Source organism: Haemaphysalis longicornis, unplaced genomic scaffold (assembly GCF_048455015.1).
Source record: "Haemaphysalis longicornis isolate Haplotype H1 unplaced genomic scaffold, Haemaphysalis longicornis Haplotype H1 scaffold_115, whole genome shotgun sequence".
NCBI classification, from domain to species: Eukaryota; Metazoa; Arthropoda; class Arachnida; order Ixodida; family Ixodidae; genus Haemaphysalis; species Haemaphysalis longicornis.
In genome coordinates, this window is record NW_027526220.1 from 574477 (window position 1) to 594983 (window position 20507).

At 43.4% G+C, this 20507-nt stretch overlaps 1 protein-coding gene across 1 annotated transcript in view; it reads right to left on the minus strand.

Annotated features, from left to right (window-relative positions):
- LOC144161462 (uncharacterized) overlaps positions 1–20507 on the minus strand; it is a 35188-nt gene extending 14681 nt beyond the window's left edge. Inside the window, exons 1-5 of the mRNA XM_077692118.1 lie at positions 20417–20507; positions 19157–19386; positions 16127–16307; positions 7213–7350; positions 1132–1241 (exon numbers count right to left, since the gene is read on the minus strand). Of these exons, the coding sequence (XP_077548244.1) occupies positions 1132–1241; positions 7213–7350; positions 16127–16307; positions 19157–19386; positions 20417–20507 (750 nt within the window). The remainder of the gene's footprint in view (positions 1–1131; positions 1242–7212; positions 7351–16126; positions 16308–19156; positions 19387–20416) is intronic.

Genomic DNA, 20507 nt, shown 5'->3' on the forward strand with positions numbered 1-20507 from the left:
AAGTACAGGAAGAAGGTTTACAACATTGTACAAGCCAGATCATTGCACTATATGCAAAAAAGTGCCGTCTTGAATAAAGCACGGTCTTCATTGAACATCATATGGGGAGGAACGCGGTTTCATTTAAATGCGTTTGGAAGAAATAAATCTAACAATGACTTTCCTCACAGCAACCTTGAACTGATAGTCGATTCGAAATGCGACATGAGTGAACCTTACTGGAAGGTTAAGCCAAGCACAATTATACTATGTATCTGTGCTGCGCACGGTACTCTCACAAGATCTCGGCACCCTGTTGCATTACTGGGCAACGAAGCCTCCGTATCAGTGGGCCATACCTTCGTTCGGCTGCGGGCAAAATATCAGAATGAGGACAATGACGACAAAAACAACGACGGCAGTGATTATTATAATGGTGGGGGAAATTGGCGGGGACAGAAAAAGAGAAACGTTTATTAGAAGAAAAAACTATGGTTGATTCCTCTGTCAGGAATCCGTTAAACACGAAAGCGAAATGTGCAGTGAAATCTGCAGCGGAGCATGATTTGCTGTTCGGAGGCTTTGTTGTGGGTGTTCTTGGCGAGCGTCGTCCTGCTGGCGGGTCGCTTCGGCAAAGGTGCACTGGCGTCATTTCTGTGACGCATATGACGTCAATGAAATCGTGGGGTATCGCGGCATAAAATACTTTCGTGTGAAAATATAAAACCTGAAAACGAACAACCCTAAGTATAACGTACTCTTTACTAGTAAAGGTTGCTTCCCCGCAAGAAGACTTGTGTGAAGGGGGCACTTTTTACAGGGCGCTTGTTTTGTTGTACGGGCGTCACTTCGGGGACGGATATGACGTCAGCAAAATCTTCGGGTATCTGGGAATAAAACACTTTCGTGCTAAAAAACGGAGGTGAGGAGATGTGGCAAACATTTTGGTGCACAGCGCAGTATTTTGATGCCCGGAGACAGCAGGGGTTCGAAGCTTTCAAGACTGCCTTCGTTCTTCAACGAGCCTATCTTAAGCCAATCACGCCTTGAAATATAGTTTTACATTATATCCTTATTCAAAAAGGGATGGTAACTGGAACTTGAACGTTCACACTGTCTGTGAAATATGATCGCAGCTGCGAGGTACATTACCTTTTTTCTGGTCAAGGCTGACCGCACGCAGCAGTAAAATACCATGATCCACGTGATAACCAAGTCAGCGAGACCCAAGATGATCAGTATGAGCGAGCTCAGCGGCATCACTGTAAGAAAAAATCACGCAGAAATGACCACTTTAAAACCTACCACTTCAAAACGACCACTTCAAAACCTACAAGCCAGAAACAGCACCGTCCAACGAAACCACTGCCGCTTTCCCGTCGTGACTTAGCACGGAGATTTGAATGACTACAGTAAATCATGCAATTGTCTCTGCTGAGTCATGTAAATTTTACATTGACGGCATCCAGGTCGACCTACTATGATGGTAATGCGCGCCCCGAAAGGCAGCTTCCACGCCGCTGCTTTTTTATTGCCAGTACATAAAGCAGGAAGCAGGCCCGAATTTCAGTGATAACTACAGACGGGCGCACGCTTTTGAGAACATAATCGACTGCGGATGCAGAATAGAGAAGAAAGCCTAAAAAAACGAAATCTAGGTCAACACGCCTGCAGTAAACTTGTTTTTTGGGGCGCTTCAGAGGCGGAATGCTGTAGCAAATATTTTGGTGTCAAGAAGGGGTTATCATGCCGTGTTCATGTAAATAACAGTAAATCGGGGAAACCACAACCTTATCGCTGCTTTTTTTCACCTGACAGGGTTGCGAGCTCTGGCTCGTGACTCAGTAATATGGACGCCTGGATGAACAATTACGAGCAGCTTTACGCACGGATATTGCGTGACGTCCGCTTCGTGCAGCATGTTACAGTGACTAACGCGAACACCGGATCGAAAACGCGAGAAACACTCTCATGAAGTGAAGAGAAAGAAGACGGCGATAAACCAGACACGCTCTGCGGGTACGTTTCAAACAACCGCGAGCACCATCATCACCATCGTCTTGCTGGGTAACACACCCCACATTCACGGGCCGGCCAATTGGGAGCTGCCAGCGACAGCGGTCGGCGAAAGGTACGATCGTTGTAGGCGGATTAGAGATAGGCCGTGTGGGAGTGTGACCGAGACGTATACCGGTCGGGCGCCTGGACCCGTGGCCCGTCTCAGTGGTCGCTCACAACGGAAACCGCTAGGCCGTCTTCTCAAACATCTGCAGCCGTCTGGTCGGGCGGTCTCCAAAGGCGGCGCGACAAGGAGTGACGTTCTAAACATGAACGAGGGCACGGAGCACGCCGTGCCAGCGTGGACCCCGACTTGTGACCTGGTCGATCGCTGCCATCACGTCACGACTGTGCGCGTTCGACCAGCGGTATGACGGACTTGTGAAAGTGAGAGGCACATGCTGAGACTTTTCACGTCATTTGAACTTTGTGACAATTTATTCGTGGCTGAGCATGCTGTCACCATTTCTAAATTTCTCTCTGTTTGTTGTGTGTATTTGTTTGGGTTTCGGGTAACATAAACAGACAGTCCCGTTTCCAGAGTTAGTTATACAGTCGAACCTCGTTATAACGAAGTAATATCGGAACAGCAAATTAGTTCTTTATAACGGATATTCGTTCTAACAGTGGAGGTAAAAATCGGCTATACCAAATCGACAATCTGGCTCACGCAAAAATACTTCATACAAACATGCATTTTAAGGCTTCGAACCCACTGTAAACAAGGTGACCCTTACATTTCTCCTTGTTGCATCTCCAGCTCAATGAACCGGAACATCAGTACGCAAAAATTCATCAAAAGAACAAAGTTCACTTTGTAAAACAGGCCTGCGTCCTGATGTACATGATGAAGGATGTAATCTTCGGAGGTGGCTACTCACATCACTGAGCAGGATGAAGTTTTCCGGTGTGCACGAACAAAAGCGTCTTTATACTTCTACCGTTTCGGACTAAGGGGTTTTTTCCGAGTAGCTTCTTAGCCTCCTGGTGAATATTTTTCGTTACAACCGATATCGCGCGTCACCAACGGTTTCAGTTTCGCTATAAATGATTGAGTGTCTTTGAAATAGAGCGTGACCAACCAAAGTTTGTATTTCGTTCGTTATAGACGACCATTCACTATATCTACTACGGTAAACAGACATTCGCTTTTACTTCGATCAAAATATGGAACGAGCTACCTTGTACGGTTAAAACACAAGTACGTCCATCAACCTTTAAACGTTCCCTCCGATCATTTTTGACGAACCATCACATAGACCTTTGACGTCATTTCGCCTAGTGTAGTGTTTTTTTTTATCTTTTACACACCTAAGCATTGCATTTATACAACTGCTATGTATGTATATGGATTGATTGCACTTATAAGATGCTTTATTTTGTTTAAATATTCCTGTGTTTAAATGTTGTGTGCTTTATTTGTTCAATATGTTCCTTATTTATTCCTGAAATATGCAATGTTAACAATTCACTATTTACGCGTACTCTCGTTATTTCTTTGTATAAGATAGGTAACAAATAATTAAGTATCATTCCTGCTAGCAGCTGCAATTAAGCTATTTCTGTGTATGATATCAATAACAAGGGGTCCCACTACAGTTCATTACTCTGGGACCCCTTTCTGTATTGACTATATTCTGGTGATGTACCATTCTGTAACAACAATAAAGTTCTATTCTAAAATTCTAAATCAGTGTTCGTTATAACGATGTTCAACTGTTATTATTTATTGTCCGAACCTGACAGCAATTGGCGTCCGCGGCAGGACGAGACTAGTTTGTGTATACCCTTAAAAAGCGACGTGGACGTGGCAGAGCTATTTGAGCTTGGGGTTAAGCAGCGACGAGCTGAACAGTGGGTGCTTGAAGCGCAGAGTTACTGGCGCGAGGAGTAAGCCCTAGAGCACCACAGAAGACTCGTGAGGAGCAAGTGCGGAAAGAGCTAGCCCAGATAAAAAACGAGATTACCGCAATACAGAAAGAGCGTGATAAGCACGTGCGAGCGCGGGAAAATATTGAGAAATAAACTTCGCAGCTGCTGTTACGGCCCGCTAAACTTCAGGTCCAGCTTGATTCAGAGGGCGGGGGAGAAACCCCAAAACGAACGCAGATGGAGGCAACTCCTTTGATTGTTCGCGAGTTCGTTGAACCTGCGGGTAGTGATGACCGTGACACAGCTGTGCATGACATCCTGCCTCAGCAACGCAGCCCAGCACAAGAAAGTGCCCCGATTGGAGACAGGAGGTTCCACAACCCCATACTTTCAGCTAGAGTCCCCCGGAAGGGTCGGGAAACAGCAACCGCCGCATAAGCGAAGTAGCACGTCCAATCGGCCCAGGAGCCGACAGTTAGCAACAAAGAAAAAGATATGCAGAGCGGCAACAAGGGCAAAGCTAAGGCCCCACAGCTTACAAAAGAAGACCACCGGTAGGCAAAAACGTTTCTGTGTATCTTTCTCTGAGAGCTCCTATTAGTTCCCTCCCGCGATGGGAGCTTGTAAAAGTAGAAATAATCATAGCCGTGCCACGCCCACATATACAAACGGCGGGGATGGCACTGCAGTCATTGCCGGAAAAGGTACAAACTTCCTGCCGGCTTGTATTTTGTATTTTCAGTGTATACGACTTTTGCGTGCTGTGACCATTGTAGTAATTACGCTGATACCTTGGTTTGTTGTGGACTGCGGACAGTGTTGTTAGGCCATTTAGAACTGTGCGAGTGGTGCAAGCATCGTTCGCGGAAAAATGCTCATGTGGGGCAAATGAAGTGAAGAGAAAGAAGAAGACGATGAACCAGACACCGTCTGCGGGCACGTTTCAAACAATCTAGAGCACCATCATCACCATCGTTTTGAGGGGTCACTCACCCCACATTCACGAGCCGGCCAATGGGAAGCTGCCAGGGACAGCGGTCGGCGAAAGGGGCGATGGTGGAAGGAGAACAGAGTGGCCATGTGGGACTGTGACCCCGCAAGACGATGGTGATGATCGTGCTCTCGGTTGTTAGAAAAGTACCCGCAGAGCGTGTCTGGTTTATCGTCGTCTTCGTTCTCTTCACTTCATTTCAACACCAAGCAGACACGAAAGAAAGCATCACAAGGCTCCCTAGTGTAACCCATGTAAATTACCGTCAAATTGACCACGCATCCACTGTATTTATGCACATCTGTACATAATTTTAGCGACAATTTGCTGTCAATCTATTATGATGGAATCTGTCACACTGCGCTTAGCAGCGTATTCGAACATTCTTGTGTTCTTTGGGGAGGCGCCGGCCCGCTCTGAAGCACTCTCGCTATACCAAGACAAGGGAACGTTCTTTAGCAGTTCCGTTGCAAGGAGACCTCTGCAGTAAGTGGTAAAATTCCGCCATTTCTTTACAAGATGGAAGCCATGAACTCGTAGCTAATTCTCTAGCTGTTTTCCGCACGTATAACACGCATTTTTAACAAAAAAGTGCCTTCAAAAACGCCATGTCTGTATAAATCCCTTCCCAGCCAAATTGCTTATGTCGGTTATGGCGACATACTGGTAAGTACGCAGAGGAAAATTTAGCGGGTCTCTTGGATATGTAACCTGTGCAACCTGAACGTGAACAAAACATTGTTTTTAACTCAGAAAATTGGCAAACTAACAACACTGTGTCTGAAACAGCAAAAACTGCATTGCAAATCAGTCTAACGTCAATAAGGTTGTTGTTACAGTGGACGGGAACGACGCATGGTATGTGCTATTCTTTCACTTTTTGCGATGAACCAAAGTTCTACACTTACGCTTAATAGTCAAATATCGATATGCAGGAATTAAAATGTGTAATGCAGCCACAAATATTACCTCGCCAAGACCTCTTCTGTTTCGCTTCAGACAGTTACGCTGTTAAAGACACCTGCAACACTTTTTAAGCTTCTTGTAAGATCTGAAATGCTTCGTAAATGAGTCAAACACTGAAATAGGGAGTCACAAAGCATCTCAGCGAGCTTCTCGGGCACTACGACCATTAGATAACTCATTCAATTCAAAAATCTAAATCACTTTTTGTCTTTTTCTCGGTCCGGGCGTCGTTTGCGTGCCTAAATTTCATGACTCGAGCTATATCGTGGCTATTGCCCGGCGTTCTTTATAATTGTAGCCGTAAAGTTGTAGCCACTTCAAACAAAATATAAAAAATCGAAAAAGCTCGAAGACCTGTGCTTCACTTTTCGCTATTTTTTTGCAATTATAAAAGTGCACCTTCGCACAAATAGTTGAGAGGGGGACAAAAATGAACGCATAGAAAACTGACGCCTTTAGCAACCGCTTGTCTATCAATGTTGCTGACAACCCTCTAAGCATAATCCGGTGGCTCGTAACACCGAACGTACAACTTTATTTCTGCTCAATGTGTGCGATTTACCATGGCATTGTGACAGGAACAATTCTATTCACTGAAAAACATCGTAATAAAAACAGTGCGGCCTGCAAGCATCGAGACGTAAATTGCATCTGGCATAATAAACTGAGGCCTACAGATTGAGGTCCAAAATTTTCAGCAGTGCAACAATTTTACAACAATTTCTAAAACGGTTTTAGAACCAACGTTAAAACTCTTTTCTTGGGAAACTCAGTTCACGCTACTTAGGTGCGTTGATGGGTGAGAAAACTTCTTGACATCTGCAGGTACTGAATATCAGACTTTTTTCATACAACAATAAGTCAGCCTCGGAGGAAATAATCTGGCCCCCAATGAAACAACTAAATGATCCTCAGAACGCTAACAGACCTTAGAAAACAAACAATAAACAACGCGACGGACGCGCAGTACAAACAGCAAGGGCATTGAAGCTAGTTGTTTATACTGCCTAGCATTTCCCGTAAACATTCTTTAAGCGAAATCACACCAAGCGTAAACATTCGTTGGCGAAATCCCACCTACAAGATTAATGGTTTGATGCGAGATTGTTGAATTTTATGTAAAATGTAGTTTGGTACGTAGAAAAGTTGGTTTTGGTACAGATTCGTGTTCCCATACAACTGTGTCTCTGTCGTCATGAAAGGATCTGCATGAGCCCACTGCATGGCAAGCATCCACTGTGCTACATTCTTAATGCCTTGCGTCCTAATTCCCGGCGCTAAAGATTTCAAATGAATTGTGAGGGAATGGTTGTAACTAAACCTCTGCCAAAACTATTCCAACTTACAGCACATCGAGTTTCCAAACGCGTCTTCGTCGCTGTTGTCTCCACAGTTGTTGACTTTGTCGCACCTGTAGCCTCTGTAGATGCAGCGATCGCCAGATGAACACATGAACTCATTTGGTCCGCAAGAACCATCTTCCGCTGTGAAAAAAAGTCGGTGTTCAAAAGAATTTCTATCACTGCATCGCGCGTTTTTTAAGAACTGCAGAAATGCAGCCTTCAAGCTCAAATCGATGATATCAAAATTGATTTTTGTCAAACATATGTCTCCACATAGTTCACATTCCATGCAACGATACTGTTACTCCTCACTAATGTACATTGTTACTTCCGTTATCAAATTCAAATTCAAATTCAAACTTTATTTTCCTTGAGTGTACAAGGAGGGGCAGTCGCAAAAAGCTGCACTGAAAGGCAGCTTGACGGGACGACTGTCCCCACATTGGACAGCAACCAGGGGCACGAGTCTCTCGGGTCAACACACTGCCCTTGAAGAAGATACGGTTTCAGTTACACTTCAAGAATCTGTTACAGTTCAAGAAAAATATCAGTGTAGATTTATACAATAAAAAATCAAAGAAATAGTTTAAACAAGCGTGAAATCTGATGGCGGAAACAGTCAAAAACACGTCATACGTATATTTACATTGAGCAAGCATGAGGGGAAAATATTACATGTGAGCAACACAAGCGTTTAACAGAACATTCAATGTTTGCGTATTACAACACCACAGAAACACAGGAAGTAAAGTATACAAATTCAAATGAAACAGTAAAACATATTAAATAGAATTAAAGAAACATTTCCCGTAAGTTTCGTTTAGAGAGGCGTGATATATCTATTTCTGCCGCATTCATTTTATTTAAAAGAATTAGAAGGTTAACTGTCAATGACTGCAAGCCATAATTGTTTTTGGGAGTGGGAGTGTGCCAGGCATTAGTGAAGCGCGTGTTGTACATAATAGGATTTCTTCTTAATTCGGATAATTCAGCATAAAATGGGTTATTGTTTTTAACTGCATTTGTATATATTTGCGTTAGTCTAAAATCATATAAGCGATTAATATTAATGATTTTATAGTTATCAAACAGTTCTTTCGTGTGAGAGGCAAACGAAGCATTTGCCATGATTCTGATGGCTTTCTTTTGTAATAGGAGCAACTTATTCAAATTCGTTTTTGTTGTTGTGCCCCAAACTAGCTGGGCATAAGTTAGGTTTGGAAGAAACAAGGAATTATAGATTAAAAGCTTTATGCCTTCAGGCAATATGTGGCGGGTTCTATTTAGTATCCCGGTTATTTTGCACAATTTTTTGTGGATTTCATTGACATGAATGTCCCAAGTTACTTGAAAACTGCACTCCTAGAACTTTCATGGTCTCAACTATAGCAATCGGTTCTGTGCCGAGCGCTATTTTGGGTAGTGGTGCAATTTTATTTTTAGGCTTAAAAAGTATAGCTTTCGTTTTGTCGGTATTAATTCGGAGACAATTGTTATTGGTCCACTCAAAAAAAGTTGGTAACATTTCTTGACAGATATTTTCGATATCGGCTGTCATTTTTCCTGCAATTAAAAGAGTAGTGTCGTCCGCATAGCATATGAGGAAAACCTCAGGACGTGTCGCAATGCGGTGCAAATCATTTACGTACAATGAAAATAATAGGGGGCCGAGTATGCTCCCTTGGGGTACTCCCGTTTTAATGCATCTACGATCAGATGAAAATTTACCTATGGATGTATATTGTTGCCGGTGATTTAAGTAGGAAGCAATAAGGTCATAAGCGGTACCGCGAATTCCAAGACAGTGCAGTTTATTTAGTAGAATTTTATGGCTCAAAGAATCAAAAGCTTTAGACAAGTCGATGTAAATCACCAGTGTTAACGAGCTGTTGGAAAAATTTTTTAATATAATTTCTTTTTGCTTGAGTAATGCAGTCTCTGTTGAAAAGTGCCTGCGAAAACCGTGTTGAAAACAATGAAGCAAGCTATATTTGGAGAGATAATTAGACAGCCTACAATATATAATCTTTTCAATGGCCTTGGAAAAAACTGGTAATATCGATATTGGTCGATAATTTTTTAAGACATTGCTATCACCGCCTTTAAACACTAGCACCACTTTCGCAATTTGCATGCGTTTTGGAAATGTTCCACTAGCCAAAATTAAGTTAAATATGCGAGTTAACGGCAAAGCTATAACATCTACAACATATTTAATCGGCTTAATTTGCATATTTTCTGCATCACAGACGCTGCTGTTATTTAAATTGAGAATTTTCGTGATTACTTCGCCTTCATCTGTGGGATTTAAAAATACAGAATTTGGACACGAACTTTCCCCTGCGACATGCGCATCGTTTTGGCATGATTTTGAGCCTGCAAATTGATTCACAAAAAAATCATTGAACAGATTTGCTAACGGACGCCCTGAAATAGGCTCACCATCATGATAAATAGTTTCTACTGATTTGTTTTCTTGCGAGCGGCCGAGAATGGGGGCGGCCGAGTGAAATGCATTCCTAAATATTTAGGTACATCCGAAAAACCGACAGAGAATGGGCTGATGTTCACAGTAGTTTATGTGGTGCTTCACATTACGCTTTACTTTTTCACCCAAACCTGTAATCACTAGCTTGACGTCCTTTTATCTTTTTAAACAAATAACAAAACAAATGGCAGCCTAAACCACGCATACATTGTAAAATGCAAACCATCGTTTTTGCATTGGGGGATCAACCCGGGCACTATCAAACCATTCATCATTTGAAGCAAGAATGATTGTTTATGGCGCCTGAAAAAACAAGCAAAATTGAGCGCTGCGTTGCCGTGGTAGTGAAATACGTTGCCGTGGTGTCATGGTGCGTGCAAGGCACGCAATCGGCCTAGCGTCAATTTAAATAAAATTGCAAATTACGCGGTCTTACTTATATCCCCTAGTTACTTGTATCCGGACGTACTTATATCCTTCTGAAAAACGTGCAGTCTGAGTACACCGTGTTGAATACGGACATGTTAGTAGCCTTCCTAAATGATTAATTTCGAAACCCTACATGATAACGTAGTCACATAGCATGTGAAAATTTCATTCGTTGTATACAGAATGCAGTTAACAGATCCAAGCGGGAATTATCGTGTCGTCAATATAATCATGTTCTTTGACCCTGGGGGATTAAGGCCATTCGGGACTTCCAGGATAATGCCGAACGAGAAAGTAGTTCAGAGGAGATAGATATCCCACCAGTAACGACCGAAGAAGTAAGGAATGCTTCGAAAGAAATAAAAGGGGGCAAAGCACCTGGTCAGGATCAGATAACACCACACCTCTTGAAGGATGGCGGAGAAATTGTACTTGAAAAACTGGCAAACCTGCATACGCAACACCTAATAACCGCAAGTGTACCGGAATCTTGGAAGAATGCGAACATTATCCTGACAATAAAGATGTTTTATCTCTCTCTCTCTCTCCTAATACATAAGAAAGGTGACATGAAGGACTTGAAATATTACAGGCCGATCAGCTTACTGTCAGTCGTCTACAAGGTACTTCCGAAGGTAATCGCGAACAGAATTTCTGCAACCCTAGATTTCAGTCAATCTAAAGAACAAGCAGGGTTTCGTAAAGGTTATATAGCAATGGATCATATTCACACGATCAATCAGGTGATAAGAAGTGCGCTGAGTATTCTGAACCACTATATATAGCCCTCATAGATTATGAGAAAACATTTGACTCGGTCGAAACCTCAGCAGTTCTTCAGGCATTACGGAACCAGAGGGTAGATGAGCATTATGTAAGAATACTAGAGGATATCTACAATGGGTCCACAGCTACCATCATCCTCCATAAGGAGACCAGTAAAATACCTATAAGGAAGGGCGTCAGGCAAGGAGACACAATCTCTCCAATGTTATTCACAGCATGTTTACAAGAAGTATTCAGAACGTTGGATTGGGAACAGGTGGGAGTAAGGGTTAATGGAGAATACCTCAGTCATCTCAGATTTGCTGATGACGCTGCCTTGCTAAGTAACTCGGGGGACGAATTGCAAAGCAAGCTTTCCGCACTGGACGAACAGAGTAGAACCGTGGGGCTGAAAATTAATATGCAGAAAACAGAAGTAATGATCAATCACCTCGGCACAGCACAGCAGTTTGGGAAAGGGTCGAGGTAGTTGAAGTGGTAAGCGAATATATCTACTTAGGCCAAGTTGTGACCCCAGATCCCAACCATGAGGCAGAGATAATTAGAAGGATCAGAATGGGGTGGGGTGCATATGGCAGACATTCTCAGATAATGAATAGCAGCCTACCGTTGTCGCTGAAGAAGAAAGTGTATGACAGCTGCATCTTACCGGTACTCACCAACGGGGCAGAAACTTGGAGGCTCACTAAGAGGGTTCAACTTAAATTGAGAACGACCCAGTGGGCAATGGAGCAGAAGATGATAGGTGTAACATTAAGGGACAAGAAGAGAGCGGAGTGGGTAAGGGAACGAACGCGTGTTAAGGATATATTAGTAGAAATTAAGAAGAAGAAATGGACGTGGGCAGGGCATGTTATGCGAAGGCAAGATAACCGTTGGTCATTAAGGGTAACGGAGTGGATCCTTAGAAAAAGCAAGCGTTGCACGGTGCGGCAGAAAGTTAGATGGGCAGATGAGATCAAGAAGTTTGCGGGGATGAATTGGTCACAGTTGGCACAGGACCGGGGTAATTGGGAATAATAGAAGAGGCCTTTGCCCTGCAGTAGGCGTAGATAGGCTGGTGATGATGATGATGATGACTAAGTTCATACTCTCAATCTTTGAGCAAAAAGATACCTACTACCACAGGGTAAAACCAGATAAAACAAACAATTATTATCCCAGTCGATACAAATACTACAGAAATATATTTGTTGCCGTTATGAAGAAAACAAAGAAGCAGTATACACAAAACTTATAAGCGAGCGAAAGGGAAATTCTAAGTTCGGGCATGTAGAAAACCATAAAAGAAGTAACAGGTACGGATCAAGTAAAATGTATTTTTCATTATTATTTCACGGTAGAAGTAACAAATAACTTAAAGAATTATTTCACTAGTATTGCTAATTGCCAAACTAACTTCCTTCCATCCTGACATTCAGATTTACCACGAAACTTCAGTAATGACGTTTATTTTTTCCCCATACAGAAGGAGAAATTTTGTTAGTGGTTAGTGTATTGCCAATTTACAAAGCAATTGGTCATGATGACATTGATACAAAGGTTTTAAAATACAACAATGACGTAATCTCCACCCCCTGTGTCACATTACCGATGCCTCTGGATCCTATTGTTACCCAGGTATACTAAAACTTGCGAAGGTTGGACCCGTGTTTTAATCAGGGGATTCAAATGCTCGTTACAGTTACCGACCGATATTCCTACTAGGCATAATTATCATCCTCTTTGGAAAGTTTATCTCAGTTCAGATAAACCTATTTATTCATGCAAACCACATAATCTGCCCTCAGCGGCACGGTTTCGTTACACATAGCCACAGCCATTCCGACACTATTCCAGGTCCTTAACTCCGCCCTTTATGAAGACAAAATCGCAGTAGGAATCTTTATAGATATTAGGAAATCATTTGATACGGTGTGCCATACATTCTTGTTGAAGAAGTTGGAAACATGCGGATTCTTGAATGGCTCAAATAAGTTCTTTCAAAGCAATTTATCCTCCAGAAAACAGACAGTAGAAATTCGTATACTTGTCCTTCTTCGTATAAAGCAATCGCCTGTGGACCACTTCAAGGCTCGGTGATGGGGCCAACTTTAGTCTCTATATACATAAATGACCTTCCTGATTTCGTTGCTTTTTGAGAAGTTGTAATGTACGCAGGCGAGACTGTTTTAGTTGAAGTTGGTTGAGCTTTGCCAACCCTTCAAAATAATATCATGGCGGATTTATCAGCCCTTTCAAAGTAGATTTTGTATAAGAAATTATCTATTAATACTAATGAATCAAAACTTAATTTTTCAAATGTTTCATTCAATATGAAAACACCTCGATTGTGAGAAATTTAGTTTAGCTATAGAAAATCGTAGAATCGAAAATGTGTGTTTTAATAATTACTCAGGAGTTATTTTTGGTCAAGACCTGCACTAGAGGAAACAAATTGATAGCGTATGTAGGAGACTTGCCCTTGGTTGTTACACACTAATGAAGGCCCGTCAACACATTCCACTTAACATCTATCGCCTATACTTCTCATTATTCTACTACCATATACGTTACTGTAACGAAACGTGGGGGGTGACATATGTGAACTCTTTAAAGTCTCCTCAACGACTAGAAAAATGAGCGTTAAAAATAATAAGATATTCCCCTTTGACCACCCCAGTAGCACATTACTTGACGACCTTCGTGTGCTCTAATTTAGATCTCTACATGAATACAGAATTGCCCTTTTGGTCAGTAGCGCAGTAACCTGCCACTCTCCTCAGCCCTTAACTTTGCCTTCTCTACCGGCTCGTACGACGAGACAGGCTACAAACAGAAATTTCAATCTTCCTGTTTGTAAAAATGTGTATGGTGAAAGGTTGATTGGGTTCTTTGTTGCAAAAGTGTGGACTGTGTTTTCAATTGAAAATAAACATGCACACATTTTAAATTGACGTATAAAATACTGTACTAGCACAATCAACACGTATATTTCTATGTATAATAAGTTAATTTATTTTGCTTTACCGCGATTTGCCTTGATTTGCAATTGAATAACGCATTTCTGTTGTGGACCAAACAGTAGTCTTTGGCTATCGGTCCAAATACTTGTTGCATTCATTCCCAGAACCATTAGAGATGCCTTATGAAGGCGGTGATGGAATGGCCTACAGCGGTAATACCTATCCCGTTTCGATAGGTTCATCAGAAATGATGCACCCAGCGATGATACATTTCTAACTTTGTTAAACTCATTTTGTAATCCAGGCACAGATCGATTGACGTACAATAGTAAGAAACTTCCCGTTGAGCAAAAAACCGCCTTTCCACGTCTGTAGCAGAGAAACAACTCCCAAACCCTCGTGACTATAGCCAATTGCGCAAAATCAATATACGTAAAGTAATTGAGTTGGAAGAAATTACGTAAATTTGGCACGAGATAGAAATTGAAGCTTGGAGTTCCTGAATGAGAGTCCAGCGCGCAATGCTTTGCGTAACAATGCCTTCACGGTGGAAGCTAATTTATGGTGTACCTAGTCAAAGGCCGTGAGCTTTGGCTACGCAGCAAGAATATAAAGGAAGGGAAACGGCCCAGTCCGCCGGGCACGGGCAAACGACTGGATAACGTCCCAGTGAAACCCAACACCGACTACGAAGCTTCATAGCTGTGACGGCAAAGGAGAGGGTAGCTGCACCTGATGGACGAAATTATAGAGGCGGCAATTCATTCCGGGGCGGCGAAGTGAAATGCCGTTGGCAGCAGAGCTCTTCGATGGCTGGCAACGGTCGCGCAGTTTCTTCTCCCACGACAGATGCCAATAACTTCATCCAGGCTGAGCGCTTGTGAAGTTATCTGGCCGCCCGAAAAAGCACCGCTTACCCTTCTGTCTTGTTCATGCCCCGTGCCTTCGACTTAGAAACGTGTGTTACGGTACATGTACTACTTGAGTATTTTGAGAATGCTAATTACAGACGTGGTCGCTAGGAGAGCAGCAAAGTGCATTCCCGCACCTCGCTTCTTTGCTTCGCAATGAGAACGTGGGTATGTGCCGGCCTGACGTTACTAGTAGCACCAAGCAACCTACACTGAAGCCTGCGTTCGTGAGGCCATGCGTTAATAGATGGCACTGGAGCCGTGCGAGCGCGCGTCTGTACCGGTCTGACGTTAGGCCTAACGTTACGCTTTGAGCACTAACCTCGTAAACCGGTACACACTGCTCCATGTACAAACCATTTGACGTCGCTTGGCATGTAGTTAGGCACAACGTTAAGGTAACCTCACTTTGACTCTCAGGCAGGCCTTCCATCAACCCACTCGAGTGTACTGGCCTATAACGATGGCAACGGTCGTAAGAAATTCAAGCCAATTCACCAATTCCCATTTGGCTCGACGTAAACATAACCAGCCAAAACTCTCACATATCCACTCAATGGGACCATACACCAGCAATGACAACGGGCGTCCGTAGCTAACCGCTGATTTACTAATTCTTTGGCAGTGACGCAAGCATACATGCGGCGTTCTGCTGGGCATCAATGCTTTTGCATTCAAAACTCATAAGAAGTGCTTACCTTTCCTCTGGATGTTCTCGTTAATGGTCTTTAGTGTCTGTGTATTTATGTTGAGTGTCTATAGTGGTGTTACTGTCTTCAGTCTTTTGTTTAGTGTCTGTGTTTAAAAGAGATTTTTCCCGCTTACACTTTACATTTATTAGTATTATCTGGATAATGTGCGCATAATACCTAACAGTATTGCCTCCTTCCAGAGAGCGCTGTAATAAGGTGTACCTCCAGTATGCACTGATTGATCCATATGTTTTTGCTTTGAGCTATTGAACGTACTCTAATTAAGCAAGTTTTAAAGTTCATGCGCCAGCTGCTACCAAGCGATAAGCACAGCGAAACGATCGAGACGCGCAAAAACATGCTCGATCTCCATCGAACCACCAGTACCTGCCATTTCCCCGAAAAACGAAGCCGGAAGCCCGCGGGTAGACTAGCCAGTGCGAATGGGCGTGGAAGAGCAACAAGAAACGCGTTTGGAGTGACGTCGTCTTTGCGACATCCCGTCTCCAATTTTGAAAGCACTTCTCTCCGCGTGCGCCCTCCGCTCTATTTTTGTTTTGTGCTCTTATGTGCCCGCTCAATTGACGGAGGGACGTTGCTTTGTTGACGGAATGACAAATTTTGATTAAATGCCCAAGCTGTTCCTCACGCAATAATATGACTCACGTTCAACGTAGCTGGTGGCCACTACGCCAAGGATGTATCCGTCGAAAAAGTGCGACAGGGGACTTTTGGCAAACAGCTTGAGTGACACCGAGCGTGGCGTGGCGAAGTGGTAGTGGTCAGCTCCCGTGACTCTGCCGCAGCGCTTTTCTTTGTCCGCCCCCAGGTTGTAGTCTGTCACGAACTGCGTGAAACAGAAAGCAATAGAGGCAGGCCATTGGAGCTAACGAGAAACGAAAAGTCACCAGTTTTCAATATAAGCACTTCACGTGGGAGAAATTTACACCGGGAATGCGCTGCCGCAATTTACAGGGGAGTAGATAGTTTTCTGAAATGTTTAAGCCTACAGAAACAGGACAACAAAGTGAGAACAAGAGGAGGCTACTTGTCGTCCCGTAATTCATCATCTGCCGTCGTTAACGAAGGAATAATCTGAGGTGCGATTATTGGGATACTGCAGTGCGAAACGTCATGCAGTGACTCTGCATAACTTAATTTTCACAGAAATGAGAAGGCTGACATCACCTCCCTCTACACCGTCCTTCTCCGAGGGCAGAGAAGTATGGAAAACAATTATGAATGGAAGTACGGTGTCTTAAGAGGGTCGGACTACGCAAGACGGACATCGGGCCCCACAACACTAAGGCGACTGCCATCGCAGTTAAAAAAAATTCCTGGCTTTAACAGTCCATCCAGTTCAAGTTTTCTTGAAAATAAAAATAAATTGAAGGCTACAGGCTTCAACCCCAATTCTCGACCACAGGAAAAGCACTGCAATCGGACACCGGCATTAACCTGGCGGCCATGACGAAGCACCGTCATGGCAGCTGGCAATGGGCGCCCAATCTCGGGCAAACCAATCGATCACTGTCAACTGTCCACAGTTTTGATGACGAATCCTCGTTATTCTCAAAATACGACTTCCTTCATCTTGCGCTGAAGCCATTTTTTCGCTGCTTTCCAACGATGTCACAGACTGGACAGCTTTCCGCCGATTGTTTTTGGTGGACGTCGGACGTTTGTTTCTGTGACAACATAGGCCTACAGAAAGCTTTTCAGAAAAGAACGTAACTAATTTTTCTTAGGCGAATGCAGTTTGTCTGAACGCCGACCGTCCGCAATGTATGCCAAAGTTAGTTCGGTCGTGCGAACGTTTTTACTACAACACGGTACCCAACTCGGCGAATGCCCGCCCGACATCTTCCCTGGCAGCTACATCAGCACACACTACGTCAATAAGAAAATAAAATACAACAGTCAGTCTTCGGAACGTTGCGGTCTCCTCCAGAATCCGTTTGTCTGCTGACGACTGTGTAATCTATCGTTCAATCACTAAACCCACTGATAAAGCGCTATCCAAGGTGACCTTAACCACGTACAAGAATGGTGTGACCGCGAGCTTATGAAACTTAATCCTAAAAAATTGCAGAACAGTCTCATTTCACCACCGCCATAACCCTTTTCTGTTCCTGTACGTAATTGATAACGTCGCCCTCGAACAAGTGCATTCATATACGTATCTCACTGTCACCCTATGCAACGCTCTTAACTGCCGCATGCACCTTACTAACGTTATGTCACCTGCAAACAAATCTTCAGGTTTTCTGAAACGTCACCTTCAGCATGCCCCAAAGAATGTGAAACTTCAGGCGTACAAGACACTTATCCGGTCTAAATTGGAATATGCGTCTGCAATCTGGAGCCCACACCAAGCATATCTAATTGACTCACTCGAGGCGTTTCAAAACCATGCAATTAGGTTTATTCCTTTTTTGGGTATTCTTATAATACCAGTTTATCATAAAAAAGAATCGCCTCTTTAAAACCTTAACACCCGCCGCCGTATTTCCAGCCTCTGCCTTTTTCACAAATTCTTTCACAGTCCTTTTTTGGGTATTCTTATAATACCAGTTTATCATAAAAAAGAATCGCCTCTTTAAAACCTTAACACCCGCCGCCGTATTTCCAGCCTCTGCCTTTTTCACAAATTCTTTCACAGCCCTCTTTGTCATCCCTCCATTATACCACCAGCCCGCCTATCTTACCGCACTAGTCATCCACTTCAAGTCGCCCGACCACGTATTAAAACGACCATTTTTCAAGGTCTTTCTCTTTACGGAGTACAAGCGACTGGAATAACCTTCCTCACGACGTAGTCCCAATTTACTGCCCATCAACATTTTTCGACCAGTTGTCTACTTATCTTTCACAACGAAAAACTCGAGGCAAATGAAAAATTATATTGTCAACCCACCCCTTCTGTAATGCCCCTCGAGGGGTATTTCAGGAAATGATGATGTGATGATGCTCCCTTTATGAACCATCAAAACCACGAATTTTTCTGGTACAAAACTGACGGAAATAATGAAAACAGGCAAAGAGTAACCACCAATGGCGGGCATTTGAACTGAATGCGTATGAACAACCCTTCTAAACAAATCCAGCGAGCAGAGTTTTTTCCTAAGCCCAAAAAAATGCGCATCGCCAAGGCAGCTGCTCATCCGTGTTCATATTGCTTAATTTTAAAACGACACACAAAAAACACCGAAGTGATAGGTGGTCTCTACAATCGTTCAATCTGCAAATTTGTTCATAGGTGCAAAATACAATCCGCGTGGACTTACGTTAAAATGTATTAGCAATAAATTTCTTTTTTTCTGATTTGATCAACACAAAAACCGTGTTGCCAAACAAAATTTAGACAATAACGTAATTTTTATTACCACGGGTATAAAATAGGTAAGAATGCTTTGGTAACCTTAGTGCGGCACGTTGGCATCAAACACTCCTATCCACGCGAAGAAAATAACGGCCACGCTATTATTCTCATTTTATCACGTCCACAACTAATAGGAGATCGCTGAAGAACCCTCGACATTACCGATTCCTTCCGCTGTCAGAAGATGTTTTACACGAAGTATGCAGCGCCATTAAAGTGCAGCCGTAACATGACCCAGATGCCAGTTGTTAGCAACGAAACAGTATCGAGGGGCCTTAGTATAAAGAACTGCACGTGCTTAACACCACCCTTACGGTGATATAGTCTGTGCAGGACTCGTTGAGGACGCCAGCGCGCAGGTTCATGTCAACAACGGACACGATGAGGCCCATGCTCTCCTTGGCCTCGAACTCGTAGCCGCAGCCAATGGAGCCCCGACGGTCACGGAGCTGGGTCGCCGTCGCGATGCCGGCCGATCGGGGAGACGAGCTGTTTTCTAGCACCAGTTTGTTCTCCTTGTTGTTGCAGAAGTTGTTCAGGGACACTGCATTGCAAAATGAAGGATGACAAGCGCCACGGGGAGCAAAATTGGCAGGAGCATTTCCCGCCTGGTGGTGCTGAAGGATTTGTTCTCAATATTTACAAAAAAACATTCCGAATGTTTTAAAAAACCAAGGTTGCCATGCATAAACCATGCATGCGAAAGCCATCTACGTTCTGTGGCGTGTGTAATGAAAAACTGATTGCACTTTTCAATAACGATCAGGAAGGCGCTCTTACAAACATATCGCTCATTTGTTCTACAAAAAGGCATCGAAAAACTTTTTAACACGTTGTTTATAGAATGGCCCTAGGGTGACGCAATTATCACGAAGCGGTCCACTCCTACACTTGGGTAATGGCCGGCAAGATGGTTGGCGCTTGATGAGGCAATAGTGGATGCAGCCTCAGTAGTATACGAAAGTACGCTCCACGATGACCTCGTAACGAGGCTAAAACATTCCGCGAAATGGCTTGTCTGTTTGGAGACAAGTAACAACGTTTTGGAGACAAGTAACAACAATGCTTTGGCGAGCGATCTCATTCCCAAAATATTCCATTGAGTCTCTCTAACGTACTAAAGCTTGACTTTGGGCTAGTTGGGTACACATGACACCTTAGGAAACAGCGCGAAAAACTTGGACAGAGAAAGGAATCTGTCTGTTTGCCCTCTCTCCGTCAAAGATTTTCGCGTTGTTTCCTAAGGAGTCTCACTAACTTGTGACTTGAAACGAAGCGACTGGTTAGCAACACCTGCACAGGATGCTGTAACTTACGTGGTACGTCTTAAACTCTTCTGCCGAAAGAGGCTCGTGCACACAGCGTACCTGACGTTGTCAAACTATATGCAGACTAACAACGCAGCATAAGAAAAGTTGTAAAACTCGACAACCGATATCCCAAGTGCATGGACGCGGCTACCTACAGTCCTAGTGTGGTATCCTTACCTCGCACTGAATACGTCACAAGCTTGGTGGTCTATTTTGGGTTCCCTTTATCAGGTGACACATACTGTATGACTTCAAGAAACCTACCAATTTCGTACAGTGATGGATCGGCGGGCTGAATTGCGGCCAGTCCCAGGGTGAAGGCCGTTGTGGTCAGGGTGAATACCGATGCAAGCAT